General features: G+C 46.9%; 1 protein-coding gene across 1 annotated transcript in view; it reads left to right on the top strand.

The window, feature by feature from the left end:
• LOC106584438 (protein unc-13 homolog A) overlaps window positions 1-13,107 on the top strand; it is a 74,689-nt gene that overhangs the window by 25,524 nt on the left and 36,058 nt on the right. The window contains exons 11-14 of the mRNA XM_045706184.1: window positions 4,195-5,005; window positions 5,612-5,702; window positions 6,964-7,010; window positions 12,199-12,283. Of these exons, the coding sequence (XP_045562140.1) occupies window positions 4,195-5,005; window positions 5,612-5,702; window positions 6,964-7,010; window positions 12,199-12,283 (1,034 nt within the window). The remainder of the gene's footprint in view (window positions 1-4,194; window positions 5,006-5,611; window positions 5,703-6,963; window positions 7,011-12,198; window positions 12,284-13,107) is intronic.

Raw genomic sequence — 13,107 nt, 5'->3', positions numbered from 1 at the left:
CGGACAGCAGGCCTATGTGTGTTCTTGTGGGTCTATTTGTGTGTGTGTGTGTGTGTGTGTGTGTGTGTGTGTGTGTGTGTGTGTGTGTGTGTGTGTGTGTGTGTGTGTGAGAGAGAGAGAGAGACAGGGAGAGAGAGAGAGAGAGAGCGAGAGAGAAAAACAAAGAGATTGACAAAGAGAGAAAGAGAGAGAGTTTGCGTGTGTGCGCTTTTTGATTGAGTAGCAGGTTGAGGGTCAGGATTCTGTCTGTGAGTGTGTATGTGGTTTTGTGCATATGCCGTGTGTGTATTTGTGTTTGTGTGTGTTGGTGTCCTTTCCTCAGGTGTTCTGTTTTCCTGTTCCCCCGTCTCATGCATTATTGAACCTTCACTGCTCTAATCGATAGTGTGTAAACGGGTGGACTTGTGTGTGTGTGTGTGTGTGTGTGTGTGTGTGTGTGTGTGTGTGTGTGTGTGTTTGTTCCTGTCTGCTCTCTCTAACTCATGCCGCGTCTCATTCTCTTTCCGTACTCACTAATAGCCTCATTCATCATAGACGATAAATATATCCTAAAGAGATGCTGTTTCTCCTCTCCTGTCAGCCCAGTGTAGGCCCCCGTCTCTCTTTCTCTCTCCACTCTTATTCTCTCTCTCCACTCTTATTCTCTCTCTCTCTCTCTCCACTCTTATTCTCTCTCTCTCTCTCTCTCTCTCTCTCTCTCCACTCTTATTCTCTCTCTCTCTCTCTCTCTCTCTCTCTCTCCACTCTTATTCTCTCCACTCTTATTCTCTCTCTCTCTCTCCACTCTTATTCTCTCCACTCTTATTCCCTCTACCTCTCTCTCTCTACTCTTATTTTCTCTACCTCTCTCTCTCTCCACTCTTATTTTCTCTACCTCTCTCTCTCTCTCCACTCTTATTTTCTCTACCTCTCTCTCTCCACTCTTATTTTCTCTACCTCTCTCTCTCTCCACTCTTATTTTCTCTACCTCTCTCTCTCTCTACTCTTATTTTCTCTACCTCTCTCTCTCTCCACTCTTATTCTCTCTCTCTCTCTCTCTCTCTCTCTCACACACACACACACACACACACACACACACACACACACACACACACACACACACCTCGCCTGAATGAGTGCCATTACTTGTGAAGGCTGTTTGCCTCCCGTCTTATTTTGCGGTTTATTGTGTTGGCTCTGGGTGTTTGGGAATCTCTGTTGAATATACAGATGTGTATGTGGCGTGTGATCAAAGCATTCACCAATAATATCTCCAAATACTGAAATAAAGACCCATAACTACACCACCCAACCCACACTCATGCATCTGAACACATACCAGCCCATCCCTTGGTCTGGGTTGCCTTGGTTGGTTCACTGCCTTTTTCCTCTTACTTTAAGTTAACTGTTCTGCCACACTCTGGTCCCCACTCTGGCTCCTTATCCCAATATGTCACCTTAACATGCCCTCTGGTCCCCACTCTAGCTCCTTATCCCAATATGTCACCTTAACATGCCCTCTGGTCCCCACTCTAGCTCCTTATCCCAATATGTCACCTTAACATGCCCTCTGGTCCCCACTCTGGCTCCTTATCCCAATATGTCACCTTAACATGCCCTCTGGTCCCCACTCTGGCTCCTTATCCCAATATGTCACCTTAACATGCCCTCTGGTCCCCACTCTGGCTCCTTATCCCAATATGTCACCTTAACATGCCCTCTGGTCCCCACTCTAGCTCCTTATCCCAATATGTCACCTTAACATGCCCTCTGGTCCCCACTCTAGCTCCTTATCCCAATATGTCACCTTAACATGCCCTCTGGTCCCCACTCTGGCTCCTTATCCCAATATGTCACCTTAACATGCCCTCTGGTCCCCACTCTAGCTCCTTATCCCAATATGTCACCTTAACATGCCCTCTGGTCCCCACTCTAGCTCCTTATCCCAATATGTCACCTTAACATGCCCTCTGGTCCCCACTCTAGCTCCTTATCCCAATATGTCACCTTAACATGCCCTCTGGTCCCCACTCTGGCTCCTTATCCCAATATGTCACCTTACCATGCCCTCTGGTCCCCACTCTAGCTCCTTATCCCAATATGTCACCTTAACATGCCCTCTGGTCCCCACTCTAGCTCCTTATCCCAATATGTCACCTTAACATGCCCTCTGGTCCCCACTCTAGCTCCTTATCCCAATATGTCACCTTAACATGCCCTCTGGTCCCCACTCTAGCTCCTTATCCCAATATGTCACCTTAACATGCCCTCTGGTCCCCACTCTAGCTCCTTATCCCAATATGTCACCTTAACATGCCCTCTGGTCCCCACTCTGGCTCCTTATCCCAATATGTCACCTTAACATGCCCTCTGGTCCCCACTCTAGCTCCTTATCCCAATATGTCACCTTAACATGCCCTCTGGTCCCCACTCTGGCTCCTTATCCCAATATGTCACCTTAACATGCCCTCTGGTCCCCACTCTAGCTCCTTATCCCAATATGTCACCTTAACATGCCCTCTGGTCCCCACTCTAGCTCCTTATCCCAATATGTCACCTTAACATGCCCTCTGGTCCCCACTCTGGCTCCTTATCCCAATATGTCACCTTAACATGCCCTCTGGTCCCCACTCTAGCTCCTTATCCCAATATGTCACCTTAACATGCCCTCTGGTCCCCACTCTAGCTCCTTATCCCAATATGTCACCTTAACATGCCCTCTGGTCCCCACTCTGGCTCCTTATCCCAATATGTCACCTTAACATGCCCTCTGGTCCCCACTCTAGCTCCTTATCCCAATATGTCACCTTAACATGCCCTCTGGTCCCCACTCTGGCTCCTTATCCCAATATGTCACCTTAACATGCCCTCTGGTCCCCACTCTGGCTCCTTATCCCAATATGTCACCTTAACATGCCCTCTGGTCCCCACTCTGGCTCCTTATCCCAATATGTCACCTTACCATGCCCTCTGGTCCCCACTCTAGCTCCTTATCCCAATATGTCACCTTAACATGCCCTCTGGTCCCCACTCTAGCTCCTTATCCCAATATGTCACCTTAACATGCCCTCTGGTCCCCACTCTGGCTCCTTATCCCAATATGTCACCTTAACATGCCCTCTGGTCCCCACTCTAGCTCCTTATCCCAATATGTCACCTTAACATGCCCTCTGGTCCCCACTCTGGCTCCTTATCCCAATATGTCACCTTAACATGCCCTCTGGTCCCCACTCTGGCTCCTTATCCCAATATGTCACCTTAACATGCCCTCTGGTCCCCACTCTGGCTCCTTATCCCAATATGTCACCTTAACATGCCCTCTGGTCCCCACTCTAGCTCCTTATCCCAATATGTCACCTTAACATGCCCTCTGGTCCCCACTCTGGCTCCTTATCCCAATATGTCACCTTAACATGCCCTCTGGTCCCCACTCTAGCTCCTTATCCCAATATGTCACCTTAACATGCCCTCTGGTCCCCACTCTGGCTCCTTATCCCAATATGTCACCTTAACATGCCCTCTGGTCCCCACTCTAGCTCCTTATCCCAATATGTCACCTTAACATGCCCTCTGGTCCCCACTCTGGCTCCTTATCCCAATATGTCACCTTAACATGCCCTCTGGTCCCCACTCTAGCTCCTTATCCCAATATGTCACCTTAACATGCCCTCTGGTCCCCACTCTAGCTCCTTATCCCAATATGTCACCTTAACATGCCCTCTGGTCCCCACTCTAGCTCCTTATCCCAATATGTCACCTTAACATGCCCTCTGGTCCCCACTCTAGCTCCTTATCCCAATATGTCACCTTAACATGCCCTCTGGTCCCCACTCTAGCTCCTTATCCCAATATGTCACCTTAACATGCCCTCTGGTCCCCACTCTAGCTCCTTATCCCAATATGTCACCTTAACATGCCCTCTGGTCCCCACTCTAGCTCCTTATCCCAATATGTCACCTTAACATGCCCTCTGGTCCCCACTCTAGCTCCTTATCCCAATATGTCACCTTAACATGCCCTCTGGTCCCCACTCTGGCTCCTTATCCCAATATGTCACCTTAACATGCCCTCTGGTCCCCACTCTGGCTCCTTATCCCAATATGTCACCTTAACATGCCCTCTATGGGGCCACTTTGGTTCTTTAGTGTTTATAGTGTTTCATCCCCAGTCTGGAGACATAGGGGAACAATTGTGCCACATTGATGTGAGTTGAAGTGTTAGTGTGTTCTGTGTGTCCATGTGTCTACAGTCCTACAGGCAGCAGTCACTATGCCTCCTCTGGGGAGCTGAGTCAAGGCAGCTCCCAGCTCAGTGAGGAGTTTGGCCCAGAGGTCGAGGGGAACATGAGGGGCTCTGTGGAGCTCTATGATGAGAACGACGCCTACCACTCCTGTCACTCTTCTGTCAGCTACGGCTGGGATCCCGACGTGCCCGAGGAGGTGTACAGTGACGAGGGGGGCTACATCAAAGATGACAAGGAGGAGGGTGAGCTTTACAAGCCCAAAGATGGAGAGGGGGAGTACGACTATGAGGGAGAGGAGGAGATGGTGTATGAGGAAGATGAAGACCTCTACCCTCTGGACAGCACGCTAAGCGAGGAGCTGCACTACACCCCCTCCCCTACAAGCACGGCTTCTACGCTGGCCCCCAAGGCCTCCATTGCCAGGCCTCCTCTGGAGAAACAGGCCTCCCTGAGAGAGCAGCAGCCACAACCCCCCACCCTGGCTCCCTCTTCCTTGGCCCCCACTACTCAAGCGCACTCAATGCTCCCTTTCCAGCTCCCTGTCACCACAGCCTCCACAAAGCCTACCTTCACGCCAATGATCCATCCATCCCTCATCCAGCCCCCGGCGCCCACAACCCAGCCCCCTGCTCCAGATACCCAGCCTCCGGTGTCTGATGCCCTGGATGACATCCACCTAGACATCCAAGTGGAGGAGCCTCTGACTTTAGAGGAGGAGGTCCCTGTCGTAGAGAGCCTCCCAGCAGAAGTCCCCCCAGAGAAGATTGAGACCCCGGTCGTCAGGTGAACCCTCCCCTACTGCACTCTTAGAAAAAAACGGTTCCAAAAGGGTTCTACCTGGAACCAAAAGTGTTCTACCTGCAACCAAAAATGGTTCTACATGGAACCTAAAGGCTTCTACCTGGAATCAAACTGATTCTACCTGGAACCAAAAAAAGGTTCTTCAAAGGGTTCTCCTATGGGGACAGCCAAAGAACCCTTTTAGGTTCCAGATAGCACCTTTTTTTTCTAAGAGTGTGTAATGTAGCAAGAGCACCTTCTCATATACTACTATAACAAGTATTCACATCACTACATCTTCTACATATACACACTACATACTGTATACACACTACATATAAACACTACATACGGTATACAGCCTACATATACACTAAATACTGTATACACACACTACATATTTACTACTTATACACACTACATACACAACATATATACTACATATACACTACATACTATATACACACAATACATTATTCTACAGTTTTATTAGTATCCGTTACTAGCCACTACTGCCTATAAAAAAAAAGTTACATTATTTTCTAACATGTAAATATCTTCACAATGAATGAGCTCCAGTCTGAATACTCTTGTTAATTCCTCTCCTAGCTATCAGAGGCCCATCATGGAGCCTGGTCCAGACAGGGCTAGGGCCAACTGGCAACGGCTCTGCAGCAAGGTCCGACTACAGCTGCAGCAGGTGAGACAGCCTGTGTGTGTGTGTGTGTGTGTGTGTGTGTGTGTGTGTGTGTGTGTGTGTGTGTGTGTGTGTGTGTGTGTGTGTGTGTGTGTGTGTGTGTGTGTGTGTGTGTGTGTGTGTGTGTGTGTGTGTGTGTGTGTGTGTGTGTGTGTGTGTGTGTGTGTGTGTGTGTGTGTGTGTGTGTGTGTGTGTGTGTGTATGGAAACTATGTGGCTGCTCTCTCTGTTTCTCGCCATAATGCTGTCACTCCTTCATATGTCCCTGCCTGAGGTTTCTCTTCTGACATCTTTGCCCTTTCAGCTTTCTTTCATTCACTTCTCAATCCTTTGGTGGTCTGTCATTCGTCACCTTCTATTACTCTGTAAATTGTAATCCTGGGGTTCTTTTTGCCCGGCTTTATTTTGTTAAGATAATTTGTGTTTGTTTATCCCCGTTTGTTTGTTTTTTTGCCACTTCCGTAGCGATTTGAATGTTGTCCGTTCTGATTGGCCAGGGCTGGAGTCAACTGCCAGGTGGGTGTGTTCGTGGTGGGTCATGAGTGCTGCGAGTGATGATGACGTGAATGTCAGTGTTGTGTCATGCTCTAAACACACAGAGAGAAAAAGAGCACAGATGCAATTACTGGAATGTTAGCTCAGATAAGGATCTGTCACAAATCCACTTTCAAGCATGGCCTTCAAACACAAAGGCCTCCCGACTAACGTCAATGGACAGCGAAATCCCCCACGACAACGCTCTGTCTCACTCCTGTGTTTTATGGCTGACATTATGGTTTCTTTTTCCCCCCAATGAAACACATCTTTCTTGATTTTATAGTAACAAACTGGGGTAGACTAGATAACAAACTGACTAGCAGTGTGTCATGACTACGTCGTTGTCACTAACAGTTAGATCGCTAGGGACAGAAAGCTAGGTGCAGACAGCTGGGGGCAGACAGCTGGGGGCAGACAGCTGGGGGCAGACAGCTGGGGGCAGACAGACAGCTAGGTAGGGCCAGACAGACAGCTAGGTAGGGCCAGACAGACAGCTAGGTAGGGCCAGACAGACAGCTAGGTAGGGCCAGACAGACAGCTAGGTAGGGCCAGACAGACAGCTAGGTAGGGCCAGACAGACAGCTAGGTAGGGGCAGACAGACAGCTAGGGGCAGACAGACAGCTACAGACAGACAGCTAGGGGTGTGATGTAGTAGACCTAATAAAACAATTTCCAGGGGTACTATGTGCCAATCACTCCTCCACCTGTCTCCCCCCTCTCTCCACAGGCTCGGGGGGAGTCCGTTGGGATTTGCTCCCTGTTGCTATCAGCAGGGTAAGTGTCTGTCAATATCACACCAACGTACATGATAATAGCTGTATAATGATGGCGTAATGATGGCGCAGACGGATGATTGCGCCGACGGAGATGGCAGCATCGCGACTAGCTCTTAAGCAACTCTGCAGTATTTTGTTTGTTTTTGTACTATTTGTTACATTATTAGCTCAGGAATTGTTTTGTGTTATTACTTACAGCCGGGAAGAACTATTGGATATTAGAGCGGCGGTAACTCACCAGAAATTCCAGCATTACAACCAGGATTACAACTTCCCTGGAGCGGATCCCTTGTTTGCTCTCCCCAGAGCAATTTAAATTATTCCAGAGGCTGACCCAAAACAACGCCGGCAAAGGAGAGGTAGTCGAGGCGGTCTTCTGGTCCGACTTAGGAAGCGTGCACACCACCCACCACTCCTGAGTATTTTACTCGCTAATGTCCAATCTCTGGATAATAAAATTGATGAGCTCAAGGCGAGAGTTGCTTTTCAGAGAGACTCCAGGGATTGTAACCTACTCTGCTTCACGGAAACATGGCTCTCTCAAAACTCTGTAAAGCCAGTTGGGTTCTCAGTACATTGCACCGACAGGAACAAACATCTCTCCGGGAAGCAGAAGGGTGGAGGTATATGTTTAATGATTAGGAACTTATGGTGTAACTGTGATAACATACAGGAACTCAAGTCCTTCTGTTAACAAGACCTAGAATATCTCACAATCAGATTCCAACTGTACTTTCTCCCGAGATAATTTTCATCAATTATAGCCACAGCAGTCTATATCCCTCAAAGCGGATACCACGACGGCCCTCAAAGAACTCCACTGGACTTTATGCAAACTGGAAACCACATATCCTGAGGCTGCATTTATTGTTGCTGGGGATTTTAACAAAGTAAATTTGAGGAAAAGGCCCCCGAAAGTCTATCAACATATTGATTGTTGTACTCGCGCTGCTAAAACGCTCAACCGTTGCTATACTACCTTCCAGAATGCATATAAGGCCCTCCCCCGCCCCCCATTCGGCAAATCAGACCACAATTCCATCTTGCTCCTCCCCTCCTATAGGCAGATACTCACACAGGAAGCACCCGTGGTAAGGACTTTTCAACGCTGGTCTGACCAATCGGAATCCATGCTTCAAGATTGTTTTGATCACGTCGACTGGGATATGTTCAGAGTAGCTTCAGAAAATAATATCGACACAAGTACCGATACGATGAATGAGTTTATCAAGAAGTGCATAGGAGATGTTGTACCCACTGTGACTATTAAAACCTACCCCAACCAGAAACCGTGGATAGATGGAACCACCGCATTTAACCAGGGCAAGAAGAATGGAAGAATACAAACAGTGAAGTTATTCCCTGCGCAAAGCAATCAAGCAGGCTAAACATCGATATAGGGACAAGGTTGAGTCCCAGTTCAACGACTCAAGGCCCTGTGTCTGAACCCTGCCCTGTGCAACTGGGTTCTGGACTTCCTGACGGGTCGCCTCCAGGTGGTGAAGGTAGGAAACAACACCTCCACTTCACTGATCCTCAACAGTGGGGCCCCACAAGGGTGCGTGCTCAGCCCCCTCCGGTACTCCCTGTTCACCCATGATTGCGTGGCCAAGCACGCCTCCAACTCAATCTTCAAGTTTGCAGTCGACACAACAGTAGTAGGCTTGATTACCATCAATGATGAGACAGCCTACAGGAAGGAGGTGAGGGCTCTGGGAGTGTGGTGCCAGGAAAATAACCTCTCACTCAACGTCAACAAAACTAAGGAGATGATCGTGGAGTTCAGAAAACAGCAGAAACAGTGGAGGGAGCCCCCCCCCCATCTACATCTATGAGACCGCAGTGGAAAAGGTTGAAAGCTTCAAGTTCCTCGGCGTACACATCACTGACAAACTGAAATGGTCCACCCACACAGACAGTGTGGTGAAGAAAGCGCAACAGCGCTTGTATCATTGTATTCTAAATGTGTGTGACTGTCCTTGTCTATCAGTGTTTTGTTACTTGTCATGTCGTGTGTTTTTTGTTGACCCCAGGAAGAATAGCCTCTGCTTCTGCAAAAGCTAATGGGGATCAGAATTAACCAATAAACCAATATTAATCAAATCAAATTGTATTTGTCACATGCTCCGAAAACAACACCTTACCGTGAAATGCTTACTTATAAGTCCGTAACCCTACAATGCAGTAAAAAAAAAGAAGAAAATATTTACGAAATAAACTAAAGTAAAAAGAAAGTAACAATAAAATAACAATAACGAGGCTATATACAGGGGGTACCAGTACTGAGTCAATGTGCGAGGGTACAGGTTAGTCGATGTAATTGAGGTAATATGTACATGTACTGCAGGTAGGGGTAAAGTGATTATGCATAGATAATAAACAGTGAGTAGCAGCAGCATAAAAAAATGGGGGGTCAATGCAAATAGTCAGAGTAGCCATTTGATTAACTGTTCAGCAGTCTTATGGCTTCAGTGTAGAAGCTGTTCAGGAGCCTTTTGGACCTAGACTTGGTGCTCTGGTACCGCTTGCCGTGCGGTAGCAGAGAGAAGAGTCTATGACTAGGGTGGCTGGAGTCTTCCTCTGACACCGCCTGGTATAGAGGTCCTGGATGGTAGGATGCTTGGCCCCAGTGATGTACTGGGCCATACGCATTACCCTCTATAACGCCTCGCCGTCAGATGCCAAGCAGTTGCCATACCAGGCAGTGATGCAACCAGTCAGGATGCTCTCGATGGCGCAGCTGTAGAACTTTTTGAAGATCTGACGACCCCTTCTAAATCTTTTCAGTCTCTTGAGGGGGAATAGGCTTTGTTGTGCCCTCTTCACGACTGTGTTGGTGTGTGTCGACCATGATAATTCCTTAGGGATGTGGACACCTAGGAATTTGAAGCTCTCGACCTGCTCCACTACAGCCCCATCGATGTGAATGGGGGCGTGCTCGGCCCTCGTTTTCCTGTAGTCCACGATCATCTTCTTTGTCTTGATCACGTTAAAGGAGAGGTTGTTGTCCTGGCACCACACTGCCAGTTCTCTGACCTCCTCCCTTTAGGCTGTCTCATTGTTGTCAGTGATCAGGCCTACCACCGTTGTGTTGTCTGCAAACTTAATGCTGGTGTTGGAGTCATGTTTGGCCATGCAGTCATGGGTGAACAGGGAGTAAAGGAGGGGGCTAAGCTCGCACCCCTGAGGGGCCCCCATGCTGAGGATCAGCGTATCAGATGTGTTGTTGCCTACCATTACCACTTAGGAATGGCCCGTCAGGAAGTCCAGGATCCAGTTGCAGAGAGAAGTGTTTAGTCCCAGGGTCCTTAGCTTAGTGATGAGCTATAAAGCTTCACAACATGGAATAATACAGATCTGCATGACATTTTGAGCAAATAGTTGAAGTTAAGTTGGTCCCAGATCTATTAGGGAAAGGGGGATACCTAGTCAGTTGTACAAAAATGCATTCAACTGAAATGTGTCTTCTGCATTTAACCCAACCCCTCTGAGTTAGAGAGGTGCGGGGGGCTGCCATAATTGACATCCACGTATTCAGCGCCCAGGGATCAGTGGGTTAACTGCCTTGTTCAAGGGCAGAACAACAGGTTTTTACCATGTCAGCTCAGGGATTCAATCCAGCAACCTTTCGGTTATTGGCCCAACACTCTAACCACTAGGCTACCTGCGTTGCCTATGGTCATTGTCATACAAACATGGCTATACAGCCGAAACGGATCTGGGACCAAGTTAGAGGATCTGTTTCTCTAATTTTCAGTCTGTCAATGTGTGACTCACCACCTGGATTAGGTCTTATGTAGCAACATTTAAATTCTGTTTTTTACATTGGATAAAAGTAGAGACTCAGAGATACAAAATGGTATATCATACACTGCATTTGATGAAACAATGGGAAAGTAATTCTGCTTTGAAGTTTGATCAACTTGTAAATTCACTTTTGAGAAAACCGTCTTTCAATGTTTTGGTACTACTATTGGAGAGTCCTTCTTTGTTTACACCCATTCAGCATTGTTCACACCCTCTTCAGCCTTAGCCGCACCCATCTCTTCAAGGGTTGATCCATGTATTCTGTACTAACTTGCCAGCTACTTCCAGACATCTAAGAGAGAGAGAGAACAGCTCACTGAACATTACTCGCCCTAGCAGAGCTGGCTAGGCTGTTACAGTATGTTTTCCAGAGCGTTGGTGACAGCAACTGTGCTGTCAGATTGTCCATTTGTAAATTCAGAGTGTTTCGCATTCAGAGCGCACACTGGACGCTCTGGCCAATAAGTAGGGTTGTTCCCGAAAGCTCTGACCGCAGTCAAGCACCCAAGCTAACTGACTAACATTGGCTATCTACTTCCAGACACATAATGAGAGAACACCCCACTCTGACCATTTTACTCACCCTAGCAGAGCTGGTTAGGCAGTTTTCATGTTACACAGAGCATTGGTAACCAACAGTGTTGCTGGCAACAATTGAATTACGCTTTGTTGCCGACATTTACTGACACTGGACATATTCAACGGGTGTTGAGCGTTCAAAAATTAATCAGTTATTCTGCGCTCTGGCACACTAAGATGAGAGTCTTTTGTTGCGAAATGTAGCTAGATAGCTAGCTAGGTAAACAATGAATCAACGCATGACGTAACGTTAGTTAGCGAGCCAGCCAGCTAACGTTAGCTAGCTAGCTAATAGTACACTAACTTGAAATGAAAATACTTAGTCAAAATTAGAGTGGAGTCTTTTGTTAAGATAGCTAGCTAAACAATGGACCATAATCACAACTCATGACATTACTACCCTGCATGAATCTGCAGGTAGCTAACCACCCAGGTTCTATGGCTAGTCAAGCAAGTGTGTCTGAGATACGAAGAATAAGATCATACACAACGTTAGCTAGCGACCCAGCCAGCTAATGTTAGCTAGCTAACAGTACACTTGAAATGAAACCACTCTCTGTCAAAATTAGAAACAATGTTTCTAATGTTGTGGTGATGAGGATGTTGTGGTAATGAAGATATTGTGGTGATGAGGATGTTGTGGTGATGAGGATGTTGTGGTAATGAAGATAGTGGTGATGAGGATGTTGTGGTGATAAGGATGTTGTGGTGATGAGGATGTTGTGGTGATGAGGATGTTGTGGTGATGAGGATGTTGTGATAACAAGAGTGCTGTGTTTGTGTGGTTTCTCCCCATGCAGGGTGGGTGGTGCGCTGTATAGCATCGACAGCATGCCGGACCTCCGCAAGAGGAAAGCCATGCCTCTGGTCAGGGACCTGGTCAGTGTAAATTCTGACCATATACTAAATATATTTTACTCGATATTCATCTCTCTCTCTCTCTCTCTCTCTCTCTCTCTCTCTCTGCATGGTAAACATATGTTTACATTGCCAAAGCAAATGAAATAGATAAAAATAAACAATCAAGAATTAACAGTAAACATTACTCACAAAAGGGACAATAAATAAACATAAATATAGATTGTATTTACAATGGTGTTTGTTCTTCACTGGTTGCCCTTTTCTTGTGGCAACGGCTCACAATCTTGCTGCTGCGATTGCACACTGTGGTATTTCACCCAATAGATATGGGAGTTTATGAAATTGTATTTGTTTCAAATTCTTTGTGGGTCTGTGTAATCTTTCCAATGTGTCAAGTAATTATCTTTTGTTTTCTCATGATTTGGTTGGGTCTAATTGTGTCGCTGTCCTGGGGCTCTGTGGGGTCTGTTTGTGTTTGTGAACAGAGCCCCAGGACCAGCTTGCTTAGGGGGCTCTTCTCCAGGTTCCTTTCTCTGTAAGTGATGGCTTTGTTATGGAAGGTCTTGGAATCACTTCTTTTTAGGTGGTTGTAGAATTGAATGGCTCTTTTCTGGATTTTGTTAATTAGCGGGTATTGGCCTAATTCTGCTCTGCATGCATTATTTGGTGTTTTACATTGAACACTGAGGATAATTTTGCATGCAGAGTCTCAATTTGGTGTTTGTCCTATTTTGTGAATTCTTGGATGGTGAGCGGACCCCAGACCTCACAACCATAAAAGGGCAATGAGTTCTATAACTGATTCAAGTATTTTTAGCCAGATCCTAATTGGTATGTCGAATTGTATG

This window comes from Salmo salar, chromosome ssa23, assembly GCF_905237065.1.
Source record: "Salmo salar chromosome ssa23, Ssal_v3.1, whole genome shotgun sequence".
NCBI classification, from domain to species: Eukaryota; Metazoa; Chordata; class Actinopteri; order Salmoniformes; family Salmonidae; genus Salmo; species Salmo salar.
Note: the sequence above shows the minus strand (reverse complement) of the source record. Positions and strands in the feature narration are given on the sequence as shown.